At 41.2% G+C, this 27852-nt stretch overlaps 1 protein-coding gene across 2 annotated transcripts in view; it reads right to left on the reverse strand.

The window, feature by feature from the left end:
• Positions 1-12171: 12171 nt before the first annotated feature.
• The window catches only part of FAM20C (FAM20C golgi associated secretory pathway kinase), a 59505-nt gene continuing 43824 nt past the window's right edge, over positions 12172-27852 (reverse strand). For both annotated transcript variants that reach the window (XM_061357076.1, XM_061357077.1), the window contains 7 exons: positions 26459-26551; positions 24609-24724; positions 16619-16799; positions 15924-16033; positions 14283-14364; positions 14135-14194; positions 12172-13330 (listed from right to left, as the gene is read on the reverse strand). In XM_061357076.1, the coding sequence (XP_061213060.1) occupies positions 13078-13330; positions 14135-14194; positions 14283-14364; positions 15924-16033; positions 16619-16799; positions 24609-24724; positions 26459-26551 (895 nt within the window). In that variant the 3' untranslated portion in view covers positions 12172-13077. The remainder of the gene's footprint in view (positions 13331-14134; positions 14195-14282; positions 14365-15923; positions 16034-16618; positions 16800-24608; positions 24725-26458; positions 26552-27852) is intronic.

Raw genomic sequence — 27852 nt, forward strand, 5'->3', positions numbered from 1 at the left:
GCAGGAAGGGATAAGAGTGGGTGATAGATAGGAAGTAACTGGAGGATCCCCATGGACATCTAACTGTGTAAATCAGTGGCCACCAGCTCACCAAAGCAGCATCAGTAGAAAAAGTGTTTCCATCTGGTGCCACAAATCTCAACATGCTCAGCTCCTTCCCTTCATGCAAGACCGTGTTGCAAGATCCCGTACTTCAACATTAGACAGACTTTCTTTGCACCTGTAATCCTCTTAAAGTCAGAGAGCCACTTGTGGGTGAAAGTGCTGCTCACTGCCAGAGATCGAGAGCAGGACTACCTGAGAATACATAGAGAAATGGAGAAAAAAATTGTAATCTTATGCATGGCTGGATAAATCAGGTGGAAAAGTCATAGAATGCACTGGAGTTGCATCACAGTGAAACTAGAGTAAGAGGAATCAGTCAGGCCCCATGTCCCCCTACACCACACTCAGCAACCTCCAGACAAGGTCACTGCTACCTCGAACATAATGAAGCAATACCTGCTGCTTCATTTCCTTGCCAAAATCAGCATTTTCATCCTCATTCCAGTTTTCTGCTGATGGATGTATTCCCCCCCCCATCATGATCAACTGCAAAGGGTGCTATTAAAACCTGTGCTGTCGGAATAAACTCCAAGAGTCATTTGACATGACATACCCATCTTAGGCACTCTAATCCCTCCTCTTTGCTGCTGGCTCAGGTGGATGAAGAGAGGCATTAGAAGTTGGGGCTCCTTTGTACAAAGGTGGGTGGGACAGTGACAGTCCCCCATGTTGCATCTGGAAGGGGCTGGGGAATCGTCTCTGGTTGGACTCACAACAACTGTGTGTTGGATCTCCTGCTTGGTTTTGCTCCCAGCACAGTTTTATTAACCAAAAGGAAGTCCTTCTGGGGAAAATGTAAGGAAAAAAGCCTCTCTCCCTAAGAAGGCCATTTGAGGACAGTCTTTGCCTAAGCTTGTTCCCATGTAATCCTCAGCTGGATCTTTTTTTCCTTTGCTGCTCAGTTCTTCATCCTTTAGGAGCTGCCTAAGACTTAGCGATGAAAGCCTGCCTCATTCCCTCAAAGGATCAAATTCTTTGGCTCATATTCCAGCCTGATTGATGTTATATCTATTAATTGTTTTCCCTCTTATTTTCTGATTTCCTACTGATATCACAGAAAGCCCTGAAGAAAACAGTCTTTGATGGAGAATAACATATTTCAGAAGACAACTTCCCACCTCTAATGTTTGTGAATAATTAGAAGACTGCACATACATGGCTTGCAAAGCTGCTTATTAATATATTTTTCCTTCTATTACCTTAAATTGTTCATTTCTCTATGCATTTTAGACATCCCAGGCTTTTTCCCATGCAGAAGGCAGAGGTGACCCCTTCTACACCTGTTGTTCATGTCCTGCCAACTGTGGTTTTAAATAATATATATATATATATATATAAACTTTTTAGCATATACTGCAATGGTGACTCCTGGCGTTTACCTACTGTTTTATCTTCCACATGCATTAGCAGGTGAGAACAGGTTAACCCACAAACTTCCCAAGGCAGATGGATTTTGTGAGTTTCCATACATGGAGAAATCGAGGTGAAAAAATGCGATGTCACGAGATCACAGGGGAAATTGAGATGAACTCTGGAACTGGAGATTCTCCTAGCCAGTAACTTCTGGCTCCAGATGAAGGTATATATTAATCATGGGACATGACCTTATCTGAGTCAGGTTAAGGTTTTTGACTTTTAAGAAAGCCCAAGCTGGGAATTCAATAGAAAAAGACTTTTGAGTCACAATATATGGCAAACTCATATTCAGGACAGATGGTATTTTCTAAAAGTAGCTGTTTACTCCTCGAATTACTCTTCTTCCTTCCTGTGGCATTTCTTTCTCATTCTGTGGTGCTTCTGCCCACAAACTTGTCTTTTCCAGCATATTTCTGGTGACAATTTTAATGAGCTTAAAAACCCCCTAGCTATAAAAAAAACCCTCCTTCCCTGTCTTTGTCTTCTTACCTTCATGTTCCTCTCTGGCAATATCCTCTCCTAATTATGGATAAATGTACAGTATTTAGTTATTTTGGAAAACGTCTTTTGTCATTATATAGGAGGTATAATTAGCAGCTTAGTTCACCTTGCTTTTTGTTCAGCTAAATGTCACACACTCTATTTGTCTTGCTGCCTTTGCTTCCATAGCCTAAATAAGGAAATCAAGAATAGATTGCAAAAAAACAATGTATCTTGTTTCTTTTTCTTTTAGGAAACTGCATTCAGCTCCACTCTCCTCTCCTCCTTTCACCATTTGTAAAGGACAGCAGACTGTTTCGGATATCTGTCACCCTGACCTCTCCTTTCTGACAAATCCTGACTGATTTTATGCCAGTGCGCAAAGCAAGGGAGATCAGAATGTGGCCCAGCAGACCTAACAGGAACCGTACACAGGGCTTGACCCAAATCGTCACCCATCTTATAGGGCAGAACTAGACCCAATTAAATACCTTAAAGGTGCCATTCTGTGTCAACCTCATAGTCCTGAGACAAGACTCAGCTTTTGTATTCCACAGTCACAGTCTTACACATTAGATTTTCTGTTATTTGAGCTGTATTTTATTTTAGTTTGGACAACGGTGACTTTCCACTGGCACCATGTTCATTAAACTGCCTCTAAGTCCAGATCAATGTTCAAAAGTGTTGCTCATTAAACCTTGGAAAGCAGATAACCTTTCCTCTGGCGTGTGGAAGAGGATGAAAAGTTGTCTTTATAGAGATAAAAATAGTCTGAGAAGCACAGCATTTTTTTTCTTCCTATTACATACAGGTTGTTCTGCCAACAACTGCAACTAGTATTGCCTTTTGTTATTTCTGGATATGTTTACGATAACCCCAGAATGATTTAACAGAGATTTTTCTCTTCACATAATTAACTGGCATTCTTGCTGTAATGTCTTATTAGTGCCCATCACCCTCGTTTCAACACTCATTTAAGAAATAGAATTAGAGGCACAGATGCTGAATTTCGCACTATTCACAATGCTAAATTTTGTTTTGTCTGCTTTTATCCTGTAACTCTGCACTTCTTATGAAATTGAAGGCATCCCAACTCTCAAATTATGGACTTTTAGGGATAATGGAACAGCAAATGTAGTTATTAACTTGTTTGCTTGAGAGAGAGAGGAGAAAAGTTAAAGAATCATTGTTGCTTCTGCAACAGAAATATGGAAAAAGAGCTGGCTTCAGATTACATGTAATATGTGAGTGAAGAAACGCAGCCAAGTGGGAACCTGCAGTGCCAAACTGTTTGCAATTAATCCTGACTTGCCAAAGCTTGAAAAGCAGATTTTCGGCAGACATATATTACATAGTACCCTGGAATAGGCGGGCAGTGGCTCCATTCCTCTGGCAAAATAGTTGCCTGTAAAGGAAGAATTCATCTCTGTATTCATCCAAGGTTATGCACTGTGCTCCTGCAGAAGAAAGGGGCTGTGGAAACCCTGTTGCTCGCCGCTTTGATACCAACATGGAAATGCTGCTTTTTAGGCTTTGCCTTCTTCAGTGGAATCAGAGTAGTGGATCTGTTAAAAGGGGTAAAAAAATCCCCAGACAAAATACATATTATGCTAGTGCATACTTCAGTGGCTGAGTAAAACCATCTGTGACAAATGCCCATCACACAGGGCAGTACTAGAAACTGCACAAGTACTCTGAGAGTATCATTACTGCAGCCTTACAGCCAAGCTGGCTGGGCAGGAATAAGCAAGAACAGAGAATAACAGTTTCCAGTTAATATGTTGAAATTGCTTTGTTTACAAACATTTCCAGCATTTTCTTCTTGTTCTTGTTAATTGTGTGAAAGAAATATTCTCCTTTACTATTCATTTGACTTTTGGTCTTTGCAGTGCTATTTTTCATAGCTACTTTGTTTAATTTCTCAAAAAAAATGGCAACACTTTCCCAGATGGTGCAGGGATTGGGATTTCTGGAGAACACAAATCCCACTTTTACTGTTAATTAGAAAGAATGTTGAATATGTCTTAGGATGCTCCTGCTGCTGAATTTCCAGTGGAAGACTGTCCATCTTCTTTGCCTCGGTAGGACAGTTCTCCAGGTCTCTTCCCATTGTCCCTGTACTTGTTTGGGTTTAGTCTTGTATCTCCACCTTTATTTCATGTTGCTGAAGTGAAAGCATATAAAATATCTATTGAAGTAGATGCCTTAGGCTTAGTCAGGTTTTCATCATTACAGCCTTTTAATAAACTGAGCATGTAGAGCTTCAACAGTCTTTAATGCTACTTTAAGGGTAGGAAAGAGCATCTTCTTTCATTTGCAAGTGCCAAGCATATTACTGCAGTCAGGCACAGACGGATGGTCTCATGAGCAACACTTATTTCCACTATTGTTCATGCTCATGCCAAAGATTAATCTCTGCCCACAGCAGACTACTTGTCTGATTTATTTCTTTGTATGAAAGGGACCCTACCCAGGGTGCTGGCTCTGTGCAGTAGTTGCTAGGACATCCAATTATCAGTTCATCATTTTCACTTGATTAAATGATAGTTATGATGAACAGCCCCCCTTGTATTGTATCCTTTGCTCTTTTGTGTTGCTATTAGCACAAACTTAGCACTGCCTGTGCAAGAGACCAGCCCTTGCCTGAATGCAAAGCCAGCTGGACTCAAAAGGGCTTTTTTAGTAAATTGAGGGACCTTAGATCCAGCCTTTGATGAGAAGTATCATAGGCTTATAGTCATAATAATCTTGTTTTTTCAATCACAGCAAACTGCACGCTTCTAGATGCAACCAGCTCAAACAAACACACATTCAAATGAGAGCACACCATAGGTGGGAAGATAAATATAATTGCACCTTATTTTGCACTTCCACTTGTCCTCTAGGAGCTAAAATGAGATTTTTAATATACTTATTATGAATATGTGCATCTGCTCTGCCATTTTGCATAATGAACACATTCCTGATACTTAAAGAATTAGCTTCCTCTCTCTCTGAGATAGGCAAAATGAGGCATGCTGTTATTCATGTATTTATTTATTCATTCAGTATTTTTTGCCTAAAGCATACCGGGCAACCATCTTCTTCCCATGAAAACCCCAGGGGATATGGAGAAGGCTCAGAATTCATCTCTGAACTCAATTATCACAAATCTCATCCTATAAATTAGAACATATTGCAGAGAAAGAAGAAAACGCAGCTCCCCATAGTACATTCACTGAAAGAGAGAAAGAAAAAAATGCCTTTGGACAGTTGCCTTGAGAAATGCAGGGGAGGGAGATTATGTAGCCTCCCCCACATCCATGCTGCAGGAAGACAAGGGGCTGCTAGCTGCAATTCCAAATTCATGGTTTCATACACCGAGCAAAGTCCAAAGCAGCCGTGATAAACATAGGCAACAGACATCAGCCTCCACTCAAGAGCATGGAACTTGGACATGATCCTTTCCTGAAAAGAAAGCAACTTTTCTTACTCAAGTGAACTAAATTATGAGCTTTTATTTTCCCCTTCAATGACTCAGAGGATAATTCTAAAAATATATTATTTTCCAAAGTAATTCAGATGCTAGAAAGCCATCAGGAGAGCACCTGTAGGGTGTATATCTGTAGCATGACACTTATCACTTCCACAGTCTGCCAAAACCTGCTCCACAACTGCACGATATGCACCAACACCTCTGAAAACTGAAACGAGGACAGTTTTCCAGGAAAATATCACCAGCTCATAGGCTTTGAAATGCTTGGTACCACCAAACTCCTCACTTGCTAACAGTTTGCTATAGCTGATATTTTCCTTCAGATGATGTTTGTAAGTGTGTGTGGTTCACAACCAGCATGACTGTTGCAGTCCTCTAATGACTACATTTACAGCAAAAGCTAGACACTCCCTTATGCATGGCAACAGGGGAACAGGACATGCAGACTGGGCATGCAGATGGTGCATATGCAACACAGAAGCTTTGGAAGTAGGAACTGCTCTTTAAAACTGATACTAGTGCATGTTGACCTCTTTGCTTTATTTAAATAGTGGTCCTATTAAATCATGTTTACTTATTTTATGCAACTTAAAAAACTTATCTGGGTTCTGACTCAATCTGGACAACTACACCAGTCTTTGTTGCAGTGAGAGACCACTATTCCTGGTACCTCTGTAGCTTTGCACTGAAGCCTGAAAACTGAACATCTGAATGGGCCTTAGATGGCCAAGTAGCATGGACAATCCACTACTCTGTTGTGCAGGTTTAGGTGAATTGCTACAAAGGGGTTTGAAGGCTAATGAAGCAACAAGAAGCTTGTTGCCTGGATGAAGTGATGCCTAACTATCAGTTAACCAGTCTCTAGCAACACAGGAATGCATAAGAAATGGGCTCTCAAGCTGCTGTGAATGCTATTAGACAGGCAACAGACCTGCGAGTCACCAGCACTCAACATCTGAATAATCCAGTCTGGGGTGCAAAGTGTGGAGACCTGGTTAAGTAAGTGCCTGAACCTGTTAAGTTGTTAATCAAGCACGACAGACTTGAGGTAGAATGCTCTAATAAGAGTGAGGATGTACGAGATGCTCTCATAAATATGCAGCAATCTGCCAGCTGCTTTGTATTCTCTTTGCAGACTACACAGGACTCCATAGTCCATATATTTTTCTTCTGATTTGTTAGTCTCCCTCCTTGGTGCCCAGTATTTATTTTCACTTGTTGCAAAACTGAGCCTATGTAAACAGCTAAGGGTTACTCTTTAACCTGGAGCCATGAGGTCAAATAAAGCCCTGGTACAAAAATTAATCTCTCTTAATTTTTAATGTCCTTATTTCCAGCAGCTCTGTACCACTGGTCCTCTGCACCTGCTCTGGGCTGGATCTAAAGAACTTGAAACCACTGGGAAGGTTTTCATTAATCTCAGTAGGTTAGGTCTTCTAACAGGAAAACACTCATCATTTTAGGCTTTGTGGGATGGCTCTGCCATTGCCTATTTAAGAGGTGAAAAAGTCCATACATCCTGAGCACTACAAACCTGATTTATTCACTTGATCGGCCATTCAAACCTGAGTCACAACACAGGTTTTCTAACCTTGCCTTGACTTCTTCAGAGAAAAGAACTTTCTGCCACTTCCTGCATCAAATCTGAAGATAGCCAACAGACTCCTCCTCGAGCTTACCCTGCTCTTAACAGCTGTCAAGAGCCTTTATGACAGCAAGGAACCAGGGAGACTCACCTAAACTTCTAGTTACTATTTTTACTTTATCTGTTGCCAACACACAAAGGCAGAACAGCTACCATGGCAGAACCACCCTCTCAAAACTCTCTGCAGTTAGAGCAGTGATGAAGGACCAAAATACCACTTTCAGTGCAACGATCAGGATAACAAGTGGAGCCAGAAGGATGTGTAGGTACTGATTCACTAACAGCTGTTTTATTTCTTACACCAGACGAGTGGGTTGCTTGTGCCTTCAACACTTGCAGTCCCTTCTGATGAAGAAAAGAAGGGGTTTGCTATACTGAGTTTAAGGTGCAAAATTCTGCAAGGCTTTTCTACACATACAGAGGCAGGGTCTTCATCTGTGCAGGGACAAATAGCACAGATGATGTTCTCAAATATAGCCCTCAGATGGACAATGAGGGTAAAGCACTTGGTCAGGCTCTCACAAATGGGCTTTGGAGGAATAAGTGATTTCACAGGAATTATCACACAAACGCCTATAAAAGTCTACTAGATGTGTCAAAAAGCGAGGGCTCTGTAGGCATGATCAATGTAAGGAATCTTTCAACAAACAGTTGAGTCTGAAGGCCACTTCCAGAATTTAAACAAAGCTCCAATTACAATGCAAAGACTTGGCTATAGATGCCTCAATTTATAAATAATGACTGTTGGAGTTTATTCAGGCGAAACCTGCATCCATTAAAAATGGAAATCCAGCGCAAATCAGTGAAGCAAACAGCTAGAAATATAGAGGAAAGATAAGCAATAATAAATTATTTAAGCTTATAGCTAAGAAAGCCATGAGAAAGTCAGAGAGACTATTCATCTGTAAATGGGGCAGTGAAAGAAGATAATGAGTCTAAATTCTGCTTCTGTAAAACTCTTGCTGACTTCACTGATTAGGAAGGAGTTGCTTAAAAATGAGCAGAAAGGGTTGTGATTTGATCTGGAAAACAATGCAAACTTCACTCAATGGACTAACCAGAAAAGCCTTTTATCATCACTATTTATAATGTGCTGCCTGTGGCAAAGACTCCTGGTGCTACTCTAAGAAGTTGCACAAATTGTTATGGTGAGGCTAAATAGGATACACTAGAAGGAAATCTTCTTGCAATTTTGGATAGCCTGATTTGCTTAGTTTACAAATCAGAAGAGGATTTGTCCCCTATTTCCAAAGCTCAGCCTGAGATCAGAGCAGTAAGTGCTGCTCTTGGCTTAAGTATCAGTGCCTGCAAGAAAGGATTTGACCATCAACTTGCCTTTGTTGTTTTGGGTTTGTCTTGGGCTTCCTCAGCTGAACTGCTTACTACATCCTGACAGCTTTAACTTTCATTTGTCATTTAGCTGTGCACAAGGATTCAGAAGATGCATGCAGACTGTAGTCCTTGGTTGATTTATGGCACCTTCTGCAGGCATCCAGGTGCTCCAGCGAGGGACAGAGATGTACAGAGATCACTATATTTCAGCAGACTCCAGCAGCCACCTCTGGAGTGACACTTGGCTGGCATTAGTACAGAACCAGCACTTGGAGGGATGGGATTTTAAATTGTCTGTCTTTTGGGTAGGATCTATCTTGAGCCATCCTGGGATGTATTCTGAAGTTATGTCAGGGTCAACTAAAGCATGTAGGTGGTTTTGTACATCTTTCTGTCAATCAGTGAGCACCTTTCAAGAAGAAGTGGCAGAGGAATTTATGCAGGGATCTTAATGCCACTCATAAGGCCAAAGTACAATGTGACCCAGATTCCCACATTTATAGAAATTGTGAGTGCTCTGATCTAAAACCTCCAATTTTGAGATATTCTGCTTCAGTCCCAGCTGCCAATTCCATCTGCAAACTGCTGGATTTGGGCCCATATCTGAGCACGACTTGAGGCATAACACATTCTGATGGGACAGGGGCTGCCTGCATATGAAGGTCATTTGCAAGAGAGGAGCTGGTCCCCCACCACATCAGTCTTCATATACTGGACTGGATACAAATGCAGGAATTTCCAAAATCCTGGCCCAAATCTCTTTACTTCTTCAAGTTAACTACATCAAAATTGCACAGATGTAAAACTTTGGAAAGTGTTCTATAACTCTAAAAAGATGGAGCAGTATCTTGAAGACAATCTCTAGACACAAACTTCTGCTCTGACTTTGCATTAGAGGAAGAGGTACTGCTACTGCCAAATCAATAGCTTCCTTTTTGCTTATGCTTCATTTTTACCCACGACCGGAGCTGGTCTGACCTGAATTCTTAGGTCTCTTGACCCACCAAATTGAATTGCTTTTCATTTTTTCTCCAGATAGCCCCCAAAAGCATTGGATTGGTACGTTACTGATGCAAATGTAGAAGCAAGCAGATAATTCAGTTTGATCTGGTCAGAGCCTGAGTTATGGCTGGAGGCTACCTATCAATCACTTCAAACATAAAAAAATAGTCTCAAGAAATCCAGCAGCTTCTAACTGGTAATAACTTGAAATTCCATGTGAAAACATGTCCCAGGCAATCCACCATTTCCCTTAAACACTCAATTTACAGTTTAAAAAACAATGTCTCTTGTGCATATTCATTTCTGCATATTGAGCCCTGAATATTTTAGTAAATAAACACTGCAAGAAAGTCCACAGAAAGAACTGTTATTTGGAATAATATCTCAGAAACTAGTTTTGAGGTCATACATTCACTAGTAGGCCAAAGTTTGCTCCATCAGGATGCAAATTATCAAGGCTCTATTGTATGTCCAGCTCAAAACTCATCACCCTAAGGCTGGGGCCACAAAAGCCTTGAACATAAGGACAGTCTTCAGGTGGAGTTTGGGTGTGTTAGGGGGACAATGCCATTGCAACGGAAGGGAGCAGGACATTCCCCCTCAGACCTACAGGTACCATGTACAGATCCACTAGCAGGAACCAGAAAGGCCTTTGAATCCTCCTCCCTTTAACAGCCACGTAAGTTCATTTTCAGTTCAGCACCCAAAGGCAACAGTCAGGCTGAAATCCCAAGTTCCTTCCTCCTACACAATGCTTCTTGCATTGTAATCTCCTTCAGGCTTCTAGTTTGTATATACATTACAGGCTCTGCCCAGTACTGCTGATCACAACAAGGATATCTGATTAAAGCAATGAGAGCTTTCTTCCTTTAATTTGTATGAATTTCCTTTGATGCTTAAAGAACAGAAATACAGCAAAACAAAATGAGGCTTTCATCTGAATTACTCAAGAGAATACAGTAAGCTACTCTAGGCTGTCAGATACGGTTGGAATTAGGTGCTTTTAGAAGTATATTATCTATTTTTATCTGTTATTTATTAGGCATACTATATTTATTGTGCTGAACATATTATGCCCTGATAGACTACTGCAGATTTCTTGGTACATTATTGTCTAGGTGCTGTTGGTACACCCATTTTTCAAGATCTAGCGACAAACCAATTGGATTTTGACATGATTTATTTATATTCTTAGAGCAAATCTTTTTGTCTGGTAAATATGTAGGACTCCTAAAGAGATGTTACACCACATCATGCTAATCCTCCTTACCTCATGGATTACTGCCCTAATGCACAGTGACAGCCCTTTCAGAGCTGTCGTCTTGCACTGCAGTAATCTGCTGTCACACGTGCATGCTGAAGTGCATGACCTCTGCATGCCAAACCTGCTGTGCCCTCCCTACAAAGACCCCCAAGAAAAAGCTGCTCCTGTCAAAGGCACCCTCAAATTGTACCTGCTGCCATTGTCTGTATCTGCTGCTCCCTGAGCTAAGAGGCTGCCAAGTGCTGCTTTCCATAAGAAAACCTGGTTTGCAGACCCAGAGCCTGTGTCTGACCTGACCTCAGAAGGAGAAAGCAGAGCTGCGCTGGGAAGGTGATTTTATAGCCCTTGTCTGCTGCCCTGGCACAATTTCAAAGCGAGAAAAAAGCTGCACCTGCAGGAAAACCACTGCCAGGCATTGAGGATAAATCATGGATAATATCACCCATGTCACCTTTTTATAGTCCTGTGATTTGGGGTTTTTTTTTTTGCTAATGGAAAGAGAAAGCTCCAGTGCAAGTGCTGAATTACAGAGAGCATCATTACTACAACAGGTGGGCCTTGGAAAGTGAAAGAAAGCCATGGGATAACAGAAATTTTCCAAGTTCATGGACAGTTGTATAACCTGAGATGTTCTGTTGTCTTTGTATGCTACGTATGTGAGTCATGGGAATTTGAAATGGGCAGTAAAATACTAAAAGATGCATTATTTTAGTGATATCAGCCTAAAAAGTAAATGAGATGATACAGCAGCCTGTTCTCTCATTCATAATTTTAATATGCTGAAATGCCTCCATTTTAGTCTACCTGGCCACAAGCTTTTAAAGTATATGTTTATAAGTCCCTGAGAAGACATAAGGTGAAACAAATTACAGTTTTGAATTATAGTTGTAATGCACATTGTCATAATAAATTCTATCCTCACCCAAAAGATCGATGAGGGATTCCTTCTGTGCCACACCATGTTTTCACAAGTCAAATGCAGCCACTTGTTCAATTTATAGCTTGCTTTCTGCCGCACATGATTCAAAACTATCTGGTTAGAAACACCGTGTTTCTAGATAATTCAGGCTGAGATTCTCTAGGTAGCACAAGGGATTTTCTACCTAAGTCAGAGGCACTGAGGTATCTGAATCCTCTGGGCAGCATGTCAAGCCATAATCTTCTCAAGGTGTTGCTCTACAGCTTCTTTCTACAGCTAAAACTGCAAGAGGAAAGGATGCTGAAATGATAGTCAAAACAACGCTTTCATAAGGAAGATCAGCCATTTTCAAAACATTAGTCCTTACCGGAGTTGTACTGTACATTGATCACCAATCACTTTAGCTCCATTTGCTATTGCTACAAAAGGGGATGACAATTTAAACAACTGCTTCTGGAATAGGTGGCTGGTGTGCACAGCTTTGCTCTGAACAAGATTTCCAGTGAAAAATTAATCCATTTAGACACAATGGCTACACATTTTGCCATATCTTTATTGCACTTTTACCACGTTGCAAACAATTCCACAAAAATGCTGCAAAAGTAAGCCTAGAGCTGCTGAAAGCAGCTTTTTACCCATATATGTATATATTTACACAAAACTATCAAAAGCAAAGTTGAAAAGTAGCAGCTTAGCTATGATAGTCTAGAAAGATAAAAGCTGCCACCTCCTTATGGACAAATGGTACAACTTGTCATTTTACATCACTTTGTAAAACCAACATTCAAGTATTCCTGTCAATGCACAATTAGTGAAATTCCCTTCTGGTAACCACTGTATTTATTATTATTATTATAATTATTATTTTTTGCCTTTAAAAGTTCATAGTGCCTTAACCCTTTAAATGCTGAGTAGCTGGAGAAAATAAAAAGCATTCAATTCAAATAAGATACAGTGGATTAGAGCACTTAAAGGGTTAACACAAAATACTAAGTGGACTGTCACCACAAATAAAGTGTGAGTCACAAAACTATGCCGTCCCTCTCAGTTAAATTTGGTAGGTAGGTCTGGGGTTTCATAGATATAGCATATATAAATACAAAATATTAAGTAAAGGCCTCCTTTCTATACAAAAAAGGACAGGAGGTGTTTTGCTATCAGACTGTTGCCTGTCAATGATCTGAGTATTTTCTGAATCTTTTCATAATCTCTCTTTACGAACTAATGAAAAGCATCACATTAGACTTATTTTTCTTAATGAACTAATCCTTTGCAGAGTCTACACTTTACCTACTTTGGGAACAATTATATCTCATTTCTGAATTCACTGAATTCACAAAATGGCATACACAGTCTTTTGCAAGACTCTATTTTTTTTTTTCTTTTTCCTCTTTGAATCTTCTTTACTTGGCTGGTAAAAAAGTAGTCTTGCGATTTCACTACCTCTCAGTCGTAACAGTGTTAACATCAGTGTTAAAGTCATTTTCAACCACATTGTCATAACCATCCTTTTCTATACAGTCACTAACAGCCTTGAGGACAATCCGCAGCCGCCTGTCCATTGCCTCCAAGTGAGGCTGGTAGAGAATGGGAGCTATTTTATCTTTTAGTAAAGATTCCTTCATCAAGAGACTGAGTTTGTATTCCTCCTTGGCTAACAACTGTAATCGCAGATAGGTAGACTTCCTTATTCTAAGAGAAAAAAGAGAGAAAAAATGCAAATTAGTGCTTTCCTCACTATTGATCTTGACAGGGCTAAAAGGCTTATAGTTAGCATAGCAGTAATAGCTTAAAAACCTTATTATGTGATCTGAAATGATGAGAACCAGGCACTGACACAGTCCTAATGAGCAGCTGGCACTGTCATCTGGTCAGTGACCTTTAGGAGCCCTTTGAGGTGGAGAGGTTTTGGAGTACAGCTCTACAGCCAAGTGCAGACAGCCTTCTGGTTCCTTGGCTGGGTACAGCACCAACTGCATTCGGAGCAGCATTCATATGAACATGTCCACCTTGGCAATGGCACACATGACACACGTGGCATTGAGCTGGGGCATGGGAGACAGCAGTGGGGGATCCTGATAGCTCACCTTGCAGAGACACCTAGAGCCCCTGCAGACACAGAGCTCACCCTGTGTTCCAGTTGTGCTAAGCTAAAACTCTAATGTTACCTGAAAATCCTGGCCACGGGCACTGAGGAAAGCTGCTGTGAAGCACCTGAACAAGCCGGACTAAGCTTTGCCACTTGGGTTCCATGGGATGTGTATTTTGTCTTAAAGCCTCTCTCACAGCAGCTCACAGCCATGCTCCTGCAAGGTCCTGATCTCAAAAAAAGCACTTAACCTGCTAGTGCCAACGCTAAGGGTCAGCTCGGGTCAGGGTCCCTGTGCGGGATCATAACATCTCTGCCTCTTCATGGTATGCAATGAAAGATTAACTTGAACATTTCAGTGGGAGCAACTGTATAAAATAGGAAACAACTCCAGAGGTGAGGCGTACCTGCAGCACTGGTTTAAAGGCACCAATATGGAAAGTTCGTCATGGGAATATTTTCCAAACCTATTCAAACATAAGAGCAAGAACATGATAAAGGCTGTTTTAAAGGCTAATTTCCACCCCCCCTCAAAAGATTATTAAAAGTATTTACCCTCTTCCATTATCTAAGTGGATAATAAATGTGTCATTTCCAAACTTCTCAAAGGTTTCATAGTGATGTCGATCCATGTTACCTATGGAATAAAGAGAGAAAAAAAAGACCTTTCTCACTGTGGCCTGCAGGTCAGGGCTTTTGCCATGGTTCAGGAAGAAGCCCAGCACTCCTCAAAGCTCTGCAGGGCAGAGAAAACACTGGATCTACTAGTTTATTTGCTTCTACTGTGGAAATCCCAAAGTGTTTGATAGTGGAAGATGGGCTGTTATGCCTCTGGAAGCTTTTCAAGCTCTCTGTAGCTTTTATACTTAAGCTCTAGAGGACTTATCAGAAGACAAAGCCAACAATCCCACCTTCCAGCAACCCCTCCTAGGATACGCCAAGGAAGTCCTTCTCAAGTACGATGGCATCTCAACTGTTTGGGGAGCCTGGTCATCCATAAGGTAGCTATGTCCTAAGCCAGCAGAGCTTCACTGGTGAAAATGAGCCCTGCTGCTCCAGCTGTGGGTCAGTATGGTGTGGAAAGGGGCCATGGTATAGATACTGGATGTGAGGCTTAGCTTAGGGAGAGGAAAATATATCCTTCAAGCAGGGATGTTAATCCATAATATTGTATTAGTATTATTGTTTGTCAATATTGTATTAAACTCTTTGAACCATGACTAAACATGGTTCCTGGTTTTCCTCTAATAAGAACTTTGGACAAAGTTCTGTCTGCCTGCAAAGCCAAAACAATGTTATGGCTCTAACATATGGATCAGGGTGCTATTGCAGTGATAGACCTGAACAGTTCTCTTTGGGCACCCATGACAGCCAGACACGTGATCTGCTTTTTAAGGTCAATGTGCAGAGCACTGGTGCCAAGTTATGAATGGTGGGGGTCTTGAGCCACTTAGAGATGCCACATATGGCTCTTGAGCTGTGATTTAGCCTCTCTTGCTGCTGCCTATTGCAGAAATCTCAGTATTGGCAATGGCCAAGGATATGTCCATGCTGACATGTGTCCAAGGATCAAGTACGTATGTTGGCTTCTTACAGGTTATAATTGCAGCAGAACAGGTTGTGTGTTAGAATGTCTTGATGTTAACCACTGAGTAGGTTTGGAATAGGTCACTATCACCTGCTTGTTAATAATGTATTTCATTCCAATCAGGTTAATAAACAGAAAAAAACCTGATACGTACCAGAGTTGCTTTTGTGACAAAGCAACACCTCTTGTATTTTTTTTCCCCTCTGACAGTTTATAGAACAAACAGCAGTGAATGCTACTGCAGGCTGAAAACAATATGCCAATAATGAATAGACTTCGCATATACATCTAGCAGCTATACACTACAATGGTAAAGCACTCACTAAAGCCAGCTATGAAGCCCTTAATTGTTGTGAAGGAGACTAGCCTGACCTGGCCTCATCATCACTCTGCGTTTCTGAACATCTCTGTTCCTTTAATCTGCACTGATGGGAATACATAACCATGTAAATCTGCATTTTCTCATAATCACCCAGAAAAGCACATACAGTAAATTCATCTTCAACCATGCTTTAGCAAAATGCTGAGCTATGCAGAGCACTGTAGAAAGAAATAGTTCTTATTCTAATCAAATGTTGCATTTAATTTTTGAAAGAGATGAAACATACCCATTAGGAAATCAAAAACTGTCATATCCATTATATCCAAAATTCTGGTCCCACTGTCATACGGGGGTGTTTGTTTAACCTCTTCACAGTAATCTGGATCAACTTCCCATCTGGAAAAGCCAATGTTTTGATATTTTATGTGACATACAAAGCTTACTGAGTATTAAAAAAAAATGTTGTTTTGCAAACATCTAGTTGTATCATGTTCGATTGAGGACAGGGTCAAGTAGCAGCAGCAAATTTTGAAGGCTGCTTCCAGTAATGCAGGCAACTGACAAAGACTGACTGATGAAAAAGGAAGAAAATCACAAGACTCAAAACTATCTGGCTAATAGCTTCAAGATTTAGGAAACCAGCTGCACCATCAGTCATATGATGAAAACATCTGAGACTTTTGTTTAGGGCTGCTGATAGCAGTGAATCTTTCTCCCTCTTATAGGACTCAAGCAGGTCCCGTTGCATCCTGTCAAAGCCACTGGAGATTATGCCATTGAAGGTCCTTTCAGGTTCAGGACCATAAGCTGGAGCTCCTTGCAAGTGTAAGCACTCTGTTCCTTCCCAGAAGCTGGACCAGGTGAAGAAATGCAGATGTTCTCCTAAGTCTCAATGCTTTAGACCAGGCAAGGTCATGAACCACTGTTGTATTTCCCTATTGCCCTTTGCAGCTGGCAAACCCTTTGCTCACCACTACTCACTCTGCTTTCTTGCGCTTGTGGTAGGAACGTCTCCAAGGGTTTCTCCAGGTTTTCCTTTTAGCTAAAGACAAATCAGGTAGGAAAGCAGCCAGGGACCCTTCGATCTGATCTGGTTTTCCACACAGGGCATGCTCTGTTGAGCAGTAGTAGGAGCATTCCCCATAGAAGCAGATGTTGTTGGCTGGAAAATAAAAGAGTTTTAAAACTTATGCTTAAATTAGTGTTCAAGAATTCATAAAAGCACTGAAGTTTGTATGAGCAGAAATAAATCTCAGACCCAAAACTCTGCTACCACACATAGTTTTCTTCCACTGAAACCACTAGAAAGACATTCATTTCGGTGGCTGGGATCATACCCTATGCTGAGCTCTCTCTGACTATTTCCAGTCTATTTATATTCCAAAAAAACAAATGTAAGGGTTTTGGGTTTTTTTTATTCTTTCCCTTCTCCTTTCATTTTCCCAGACTGATACATCCTTTGGGAATATTTCTTATGCCAGGCTGGAACCCCAAATCCCACAGCTGAACAAGTGGCACGTGCCCAAAATTAAGTCACCTTTCAAAATCTTGGCTCGTTTAGGACAGAAAACAATGTTTCATTCATTTACTTGCTGGTATGAGAAGAACTGGCAGTTTTACTAAGGAGAATTATTTACCATGAAGGCTCATGTGGGGGTATGTGTGGAAGGTGGAAATAGCACAGATGTAATTCTGTCAGCATGCATCCCAAACACAAATTTCTTCTCCAACAACCACACAAAAAGAACTTGCAGCAGGTTTTGGAGCATGTGTTACTTTAAAACATCCCCAAAGTTGCCACCACATATTTCTGTACCAACAGGAACAGCCACTTCTTTAAAAGAACACTCTTCCCATGTGAATTCACTGATGGTGGGAGAGATCAGCTCATCCCCCAGTCCCAGCATTGGAATATGAACAAGAATAGGAGCACACCACTGATATTCTTGTCAGTGTGCTACAACTCTTTTGGCATTGCTTTATGCACATAAAATGTCATTAGAGGAAGACTGTCCCTTTCCTTATGGTTATGCATGAAGCTGAGAAGTCACATTGCTTCCTAATTCCCCACAAGGCCTCTAAATTCAAACACTGCTTCTGAGCTGACCTCCCTTTGGGCAAGCTCAGCATAAATGAGGCAGGAAGGGCTGGTGAATTTTCTGCCTGCCACAGGAGACTCATGGCTTGGAGAGGTAAGCTGGTGGGGTTTCATTGCAGTGATGTGCATCACAGCACCCTGCACATCACTGTGATGTTCCCCCCCGGCCCACACCTGACCTGTGGCCAGCAAAGCACCTGGTGGAGACAGTACACTGCTGGTGGGCAATACAAGGGAGACAATGAGTCAAGAGGACAGGGAGCAAGCCTGGTCCCAGTGCTCTGGAGATCACAGAAGGGAAGGAGAAGCACAGCAAAGAGCTGCAATCAGGGAAGGAGGAGCGGGAGAACCTGGAAAAACTGTAAGGACTTGTGATGTTTTTTATTATATTAATTAGCTGCATTATCTGGGACTGACTGCTGAGCATAGAATTACTATAATTGGACTATAAGACTGATGTGTTACTTCTGGACAGTTTGTCTCAGCTTTTCATTTCCAAGCCTCTATTGATGGCTATCGGATTTGTCCATTAAACTGTGATTACTTTACTGTGGAGACAGCCTTTTCAAATCCTTTTGCTGTGACTGACTCATAAGGACCACCCATCTATCTGTGCTCAGGAACAACTCCAACCCAAACTGTATATTTACATTCACAGGGTTGGCTCATACCAGTTAAATATATCCTGACTCAGTCCAGAAATACTTACCCTGTGGTCAAAAACCTTGTTGACAATTACTAAAAGAAAAGCATTTCAGGAAAGAAAATGAAGAACAGAAATTACAAAAGGAAGGAAGGGAGCACTCAGCATGACTGTACTTCTAATTTTGTAATTTAAAGTGTTTTAGCATGCAGAATATCCTTAAAAATTCTTTCAAAAGCTTTTCATTACATACAAGGCATACTTAGTCCCTTAACATTTTAATTAAAAGCACAGTAGTTTGAGACTTCCCATGAGCTAAGAAGAGATCGTGTCCTTGGCCAATAAGCCACTTGGCTATTTCCTATGAACCCCAACACAAGTCTTGTTGCTGCTCATCACATAATACACCTAATAACGTCGAAACAGAAACCCCACTCATTTTTCATTTTAAGTAACTCAGTAATACATATCTCTGAAAGCGAAGTTTTGAGAACTTTTTACAAATTGTATGCAGAAAAAAGCCAATCACAGTTAGGGAAACTTGGGCTGGAAGAGACTCTGGAGGCCTCTGGTCCAAGCTACAGCTTCAGGACAGCTTTTCCAGGTTAAAAACCACCTGAAGCCCTCAGTTTTAACTTGTTCATTAGATGCACGAGCTCCAGGACCATCTCAGTGGCTCTCCTTCAGACTTGCTCATTTTAAAATGAAGTATAAAGTCAACATCTAGCCAAATCCAACCTAACACAAGCTCTGGGCGCTCTGCCCTGCACTTTATGACCTCTCATGGGTTTCCTTTTCAAAAATGCTATCACAGCATGGACTTGGTATAGCTTTTGCAAGGCTAACACAGGTGCCTCAACTCTGCCTTTGATCATCCTGGCAGAAACCAGGAGGGCTTCAAGACTCCTCTGAACCTCTTCCATAATTCAGGATGAAAGCAAAGAGTTGTCCAAGCACTGTGGGCAGCACTGCCAGCTACAGGTGGCCTGCAAGCAGAGGATCATACTGGACCTTCAAGAAGGTTGGGATATCCTCAGCCAGTAAAAACTGGGGAAAACCATCTTTGATTTATACTCTTAGAAGAAATGACTGCAAAGTATTTCAAGGGCTGCCAGGCTCCCATAAGGGATGATTTATAAGAAAACGCACACAAATAATGCTTGCTGCAGGTTAGCACAGGAGAGTTAGGAAATATAGAGCTCCCTTATTTCTCAGGTGGTGGGAAGGGCTCTCCCTTGCGCTTCAGTGAGGGTTTATGCTTTCACTGAATTGAAGCTGCTTGTGCTTCAGTTCAGCTGTGTCAGCATCACCCGCTCATCTGTGGAGGGAGGGAACCCACGCATATTTATCTTGATCACCTGAGACAATTTCTCTTCCCAGGTTTCTATGACCTGGCTTCCACCTGGCAGCTGGAAGCCAATGCTGGGTTATCTGCCACCGTAACCAGCAATGCCCCTTGCATGCTATCGCAGCCTCTGCTGCTCACTATGTAAATCTGACCTTTCAAAAAAGGAATTGTATTAAACACAGCATTTTGCACAGTGGGAAGATAAATACTGTGTTTAATAGTTTGCTTCTGACTTTAGCATTAGGAAGAATGAAGCCCTGCTCCATATTGTCAACAAAAGCAACTGGGACTAATCATTTGACAGTAATCACACATTTGTACCCAGATGAACCTTCAGGAAGGTTCTGGGGCTATGGCAGCGATGGCATTCGCTGCTGCAGTGACACAGCCAGCATGTGTGCTGCCTGTACCATGCCGGGCCATTCATCCCTACTCCTGCTGGGCTCCTCTAGCTATTGATTTTCCCACAGAGCCCCCAGTGCCTGCAATGGGAGTCCAGTCCTCCAAGCTACGGTAAAATGTGTCTTGTCATTAAGACAGCAAATTTGCTGTAAAACCACAAATGTATTTCTTAGTGAGAAGTTACTTTCAATGGCAAAGCTTTTTCTGCCAGCTGTTAACTCTCCCTGTGGTCCCAGACCTGTGGTACTTACTCTCCACTGCTCCCATCCGATTTCTTGGGGTAGTGGAGTTGAAAGGATGCTGCATCTCAAGTTTCTATTAAAGAAATGAATTGCTTTGATTGATGCAGAACAGGCATCTTGATATGTCTATCCTAGTTCTTCTATACAGGCAGTGAGATGAAGTAGCCTGAATTCTCTGGGGAAACATTCATTTTTAAGGTTTCTCAAAAAAAAAAAAAAAAGAAAAAAGTACCAAATATAGAAAAGCACAGTTCTCATTTAAGACTTCAAGGTGCGGTAGCAAGTCTCTCGAAACCCTAAGTAGGTGACCCACATTCTGCACAGCAGGCTGAGGGTGAAATTACAGCTACAGACACAAGCCCAGTGCTGCACCAGCAAATCCATGCTGAGAGCAGGGTTTGTCCTTTTGAAGGCAAAAATAAGAGGGAAAGGGGAAAATGAGTTCTATTGGATTGTGGTCTTTCTCCTCCCGTTAAAATTGCCCAGCCCCTACAGTCTTCTCTCATCCAGTAGAGGTGTTTCTGTACATAACCCTCTCCCTAAGAACACCTGCAAAAGAAGCAACCACCAGAAATTTGTGCTCCTGCAGAATGGGTAGAAACAGCAACAGCAGCAGTGCTGGCAAACCAGAAAGGAGGGATGTTCATACATGCTGAAATGTGCAAATTTGCAGTGTGCAAACTCCTGCTTCATCACAAAATGAAACTGTTTCTCCAAAGCACTAGAGAGGCCAGAGAATCCCAAGCAGTGTTTTAAATGTCTGATTTTCATTACCTGAAGATGAATGGATGCAATTCGTAATGATATCCATGCAAAAATCATGGTCTGGTGATTGAAACTCCAACTAATCGCAACAATTAAAAACCAGAGCGTCTGTGTACTCATCTGCACATTTTCTGTGTGTTATCCCCATAGCTGAACAATAATTCTTCTCAGGAAGAAAAGGAACAAGTGGAGATACCTTAAAGCAAATTGCTTGGCAGAGCAATTCTTTTATTGAGATTTGCATGACTGTTAACAGAGAACATTCAGCAAGCTTGTGCAATTGGAGTACTGGAAAGAATCCTGAATATTTACTAAAGCAATGCATGAAAAGATCTTTCTCTTACCTGCTCAAAATAATAGGTAATTCAGAATTGCTATTGTTTGCTGAGAGGGAAAAAAAAATCCATAATCCCTTGGAATTGGTTAATATGAACAAAAACATAGCGCTTACTAGCTGTGTAACATTGATTTCTCTAAGCTGCTGCCTCAATTACTTCCAAAACGAAGGCTGACATGATTAATATGTCTCTTTTTTTCCTAGCAAATTACCATTCATTTGTAAGAGTAGCAGGGCTACTGCAGTCTGCCCTGCTGCAAAGGATGTAAAATTAATTTAAATAATTACTGACCTAATTCCATTTCTCATGTTTAGTCCAAACTGCCTGGAAGTGCACTTTTCTGCAATCTGCTTTCCCTCTGATTGCAGCCTAATGCATCAACCGACCTGCCCATTCACAGCCATTTCCACTTTCCAGTGGAAGAAAGGATGCTGCTTTGAAGCTACAACTGCCTTCAGCTTCCTGGCCCTGATTTCCATTCCGGATGGACAAGTGAGATGGCCCAGGCATCAAAATGCAGTGAGGCTTCTTCCAGTATGTTGCCATTCTGGTCCAGGGAGTAACACAGTGTACTGATGAGCATCATCAATATTTACCTTTTGAGGGTTTCCACTGCAAGCAGTGGTCTCCCAGCCCAATGGGAACAGCTTTCTGTAAAACCCATTACATTTGGTGCTCCTTGGGTGCTTGGAGAGGGATACATTGCCAGCAGGCCCCATGTGTCCCCGTGACCATTGTCACTAAGCACCTCTGGGGATGCAGATACAGAGACACAGCCACCTGAAAGGGAATCCCAGAGTGGCCTCAACAGCTTAATGTGGGTGCACAGACTTGCAAGTATCTCTGTGTCATACCTTGATTTCTCAGCTTTGTAACCAGTTCTCCCCCAAAACCAACTGAATTTGCTGTCCCTCATCTACCAGAGGGACCAAGTCAGCCTGTTCCAGTCTTCCCCCTGCTCCCTCTCCATCTTCACCTTCCCAGGCCATGTGGCTCTTCCTAGCATCCTCCTCTTTCTAGCCTCAATCTGCTGCTTCAGCTGCCTGCTAGGTTTATGAATTTGTTTCTAAATGCTTAATTTAGGAAATTTATTACTTCTTCATTAAGCATTAATTAATGCCTGCCTTTTAAGGTCAGTACAAAATACAAGACAGAGGTTGGGCATATATTAATGAAAATCCGACTAATTATATTAGGGGCTTGTAAAGAAGAACTCTGACAAGTAACCAACATGATTTAAGCAAAGTATATTGATTTAGGAAATGTAAAATTGAAAGAAAAATTAATTGCTTAAGTGTTTTGTTCTCCAAAAAAGCCTGATTAGCTAATCAAATGTTTTAATTAAATTTATCTGAGGCCTCTAAATAAATCTGAATAAAGGATTATGCTTGGATCATCCCCTCGATGTCTGGAATTTCATAATTACAAGATAAAGATCTTCATCCAAACCAACAGCCTTAACTCTGCATTGCTCTGGCTGCTGTAAGCTGCTCAGTACTTGAGCACAGTTTTGTACTTCTCAGATCTCATTCAACTTCACCCCTAAGTCTTGATATATAAGCTGGGAAGACTAAAAAGGAAGCAAACCTACTAATCCATGCCTTACTAGCTAAAACAGGAGTAAAATAGCTTATATTTCAAATGAGTCAAAGTAACTTGTGTGCATAAAGCTACAAGGGTTTTTTTGCCTTGTTTTGTGTGTGACTGCCTACAAAACCCCAAGCAAACGCCTTCATCACGTACTGTCACCACATCTGTACATGTAAAATTGGAGCACTCATAACACAGGGTAAGATGAAGCCTTTTGTAATTATGTAATGTATTTTACAAGTGAAGTTACTGGAATAAATAACTGCCTGCTCAACTGTGTCCTGCACAGCTGAACATCAATATGAGGCTAAAAGTGACAGCCATAATAATGACTTTATTGGTGATCACACAAGTGTGATAAACATTTTAAAAGTGAAAGCTCTGCAAAGACAGGGCTCTGGTTTCTGGCTAACAGCAGCAAATTACAGTTACATCAGGAGAAACTGTAATTAAGTCTTTGGACCTTGACTTAGGGATAAATAGCTTCTGGCCAGTCACACACAGTGTGAGGGAGAGATCTCCAGAGATTTCTGCTCCAGATTGCCAGTTACACAAGTCACAGCCTGAGTTCAGCAAAGCACATTTGCACACAGCTGAAATAATATGAGTTGCACCCACTGGAACATAGCTACATGCTTTACATTGAACGTTTCCCTATATATGCCCCTATATATGCTTTCTCTAAGAAGATACTTAAGCATGTGTTTTTGTGCCATAACTCAGATCCTTAATTTCTGTACCTCTGCATCCTAGCTGCTAAACAGAGATGGTATCACTTTCTCCCACCCTTTGCCCATCTTTATCTATTCCAGTTGCATATTCTGGTGAGCTGGGCAGGGTTTTACCTTGTGTCTGCAAAATCCCCACCATGTGGAGCTACATCCTTGGCTAGGGCCATGAGATGTGGTGAAACAATGAAGAATAATAGAGAGTGGTGTTGGTTCCTGGGGTCAGCCCGCAAAACAAGAACAAGGACTGGGAACAATTCAGGTCATTCCCACCCTGGCCTCTACCCAGTGGAGAATTTGAGCTGGAAGCAGGACATCTTACACATCTATTTGCTTGGGTTTTTTTTTCAAACTCCTGTTGTAAAAAAACCTGAAGTATGTGACTTTGAGAAAATTAGGTTTTGGTCCTCCAGTCAAAACCAAGAAATAAATGCATCTGACCAACAGAAGTGATAGATCACATTGCAGTAGAAAAAAGAAGTTCAAATAACTAATGGGGTAAGTAATAAGATTTGGGGTAAACTGAGAGTAACAGAAGAAATCACTTTAGAAATTGCTCTACATAAAACATTTGTTGAATACATTGCTTTTGTGAACATAAAAGCCTGTCTCTGTGGATAATTTGTCAAGGGGAAAAGGCATTCAATTCAAAACAATAAAGTCTTCTTTGTAGGCTGTGTCTCCACATTTATTTTTATTCAAAGGTCTAGAAGACAGTTCTATTAGAAATATCTGAGCAATTAAGCAATCTACACATCGTTCCCTTAAGTACGTGTTCAGCACGATAGAAAGAATATAGAGTTATTTTGAAGACTACCTGGTGAGATGAAAAATGTTCTCCACAGCTTCTTGTCACGAGTAACATCTCGTATTTCTCTCGTCATGTTAACCAGTCTACCTGCAACTGGTGGCACACGACGGAAATCCAGGATCCTGGAAGTGAAAGAGAAGAGGTAGTTTATGTAAAGGATTAAACTGTAATGATAGTGATAGTTTTTAGGAAGGCTCATTACACTCTGAAGGGACATTTATCTGTGGTCTTCAAGGAGTAAAAAGCCCATCAGCTTTAAACTAGATAATCCTTTGTATAATATATTACAAATTATGTCCTGAATATGATTAGCTCTGACTTGCCTACATAGTATGGAGAAGATGCAAAATACAGAAGAGTATGAGGACACATTGTTCCATGAAAAAGGTGAAGGTACATAAAATTCCAGATAGTAGAAACTTATTTTTGTCTTTTTGCTGCTTCAGGATTGTTATAACATGCACTTTGCTCACCACAAGTGACTTGAGGAATGGGATTTCAGCCTCTTTCTTCCATAAGCTCTTTTCTGACAGTCTTAGTAATTGTTTGATTTATTTCTTTCTGCTCCTGTCTTTTAATACCCTTATACCAACCTAAACAACCTTCCTGAGACCAAAGATTTTCCTGCTGGCAAAGGCTGAGTGAAGAGCCTTTTTCTACTCCAAACTTCCCTGCCTTAGTAGATTAAAAATTCCCTACAAAGCATTGCTGTTAGGTACAGTAAATGAGCAAAGTCCCTATACAAAGCCTCGCCACAGGTGGTATTTCTATGTCCGCTGTCCGCTGGTAAGATTTTCTACATTGGGTAGCAACTGCTTTTTCTGCTTAGTGTGTGGATATTTAACATTTCTTCCTGTAGGTACTCCATTAATGGTTTTCTCCTACAGCACCATCTGCTTAAAATGGCAATATAAGATGTAAAGCAGAAGGGGTCAACACCAAGGTCAACAACAATAATATATGGAAGATCCTTGAAGAATCAGACCAGCATGGCTCTTAATGGCAAACCTACCCTGAGTCAGCTGCTCATAGTTTTCCTCATCCTAACCATCAACCCAGAAGGCAGCAATACTACCCCCCAAATAATCTGTGGCCCTGAAGCCTCAAGCTTTTGAAAGGATATTTCTTAGCACTTCAGGGTGTGAAAGAAGCTTCAGTTCTAACAGCCTGTGAAATGGCATGGTTTCTACCCATAGTGTCCTTACTTCATCATTAATTCCCACTCCTAATCCAGGTAGGCTGAGGGGACTGTAGTCTCTTGCCAGTCTTGGGGTATTCACTGTACCCTGCACTACCTCTGCCCAAGGGGACATTTTCAGCAAATAGGAGTATGGGATGACTACCATAGCCCTCTCCTTCCCATTGTCTTGTGACCTGCTCCTGATATGGACAGCCCTAGCTTTTTGCTGTGAACCCAGACCTCCCTCCCTATCTCAATTATTCCTCTTTGAACACTTACACCATTCCCCATGTCTTGCTTGGATTTGCATGCCCTGGAGCTAATTGGGGTGAGCCAGACTCCTGTTACACTTATGTGACATATTCCCCGGGAGATGGGTCCTCTCCGTATGCACTTCAAGATCACAGGGGAAATTCATTTTTCATCTTCCCTTCAATATAATTTCTCTTTCTTTTTGAGAAGTACTTATTGCCAGGTTTCTCATTCCCAAAGAAAGTCACACTTCCTAATAATTAATCTACCCTTTCATCAACTGCCATTTCATTTATTCATGACATTTGCCCACATTTGTTTCATTTTCCCCTCTTTTAAAAGTAATTCAGTTACAGGGCTGGCCAACTGTAGAACTGATCACAATATTTCCACTTTTCTTTTAATGCAAACCCGTTTTACTTGCCTGTCCAAATGAAATGCTGCTATTTCTGCATTATGTCTTTCATAGTCTGAGAAATAAAAAAAGTCTGGTGGGGTTTCTTGTTCTCTGGTTTGCCTGCAAAGAAAAACAAGGAAAGTGTTTTAATGAAGGGTTAGCATTTCTAAGGAGCAGTACTCAGTCATTAGCATGTTATTCAGGAGTTCAGTATTGTTTGCTTAGTGGAAGGCCTTTAAATACATCATGTGTGCATTATTTGCCATGTAGCCTTCATTTTATCTACTTTTTTAAACTACTGCAACAAAAAATAGGAATTCAAGACTTGTACATGCGGGCCGCTGTCACAAAGCTATTCCACTCAAGACTCTTCGCTCTATTTAACAAGATCTGCTTTATCACTCTCAAACATTTCATTAGTGGTAGTGGTGAAGACAATGTTATTTCATTAAATCATCATTAACTGTAATTATGAAATATCCAGAAGTAATAACATTTTTCTTTTGTCTTTGGCAGCCATGCAACTGTTATCTAAAATATGACTCTCCCTTTGTATTAGGAGAGCCGAAAGTGACATGTTTTTCTTATTTCAGAAGAAATGGGATCATTGCAGTTTGATGGCCACGACACATGTCATGTTTCAAAGAACATTAACAAGAACATGCTCCAGAGAGGATGAAGAATTTGTTGTTTCTTCAGTTTGAGAACCAATAAAATATGTCATTCTGATGGAAATAGGAAGGCTAAGGATACAATACTGAACACCATGGAAAATAGAAAGCTCTGCATAACAGACGAGCAAACCTGTCTCACTTTAGGCAATTTTCAGTTCTGATGGCCTTTGAATGGAGCACGACTCGTGAAGTTGACCAGTACAATGTCTGTGCCTCACCTCAACCTGCATTGTGCCCTCTTTTGAAATCTTAAATGGGAGACAAGCACTGCAAAGCTGCTCTGCAGAGCATCTGCAAGGGAGGACAGTTCCGCAGAAGAGGAAAACGAAGCTCTTTCTCATTCCCCACTGACACAGGTGGCCAGCTGACAGCTTGTGCGTCACCCATGTTATACACTTAAAACACAGCAGTTAAAAGAGTTTCTGCACTGGAACCTTGTTGCCTGGAAGGCTTTGGGCTTGTTCAGAACTTGCTGGTTCAGAGCGCAAACCTTCAGAGAATTCGCAGTAAGTCCCAATTATGGGGCTTGTTGGGAATCCAAAGCTGTGCTCATCCACCACCATGACTACCAGGACTGGTATCTGCCCAGGAGCCCCCCTGTATCCACATTGTTGAAGTAACTAGGTAAGTCTTGTGTGTTTTGGCTATATCAAGACTTTGCTATGCAACCATCAGGGTTTGAAAGGCTGACATCCTTTCTCAGACATTCTTCTTTATATTAGTATCTTGGCAAGGTATTCTATCTCA

Source organism: Neopsephotus bourkii, unplaced genomic scaffold, assembly GCF_033783945.1.
Source record: "Neopsephotus bourkii isolate Nb327-2 ecotype Australia unplaced genomic scaffold, CSIRO-AGI_Nbou_v1 NB_882, whole genome shotgun sequence".
NCBI lineage: Eukaryota > Metazoa > Chordata > Aves > Psittaciformes > Psittacidae > Neopsephotus > Neopsephotus bourkii.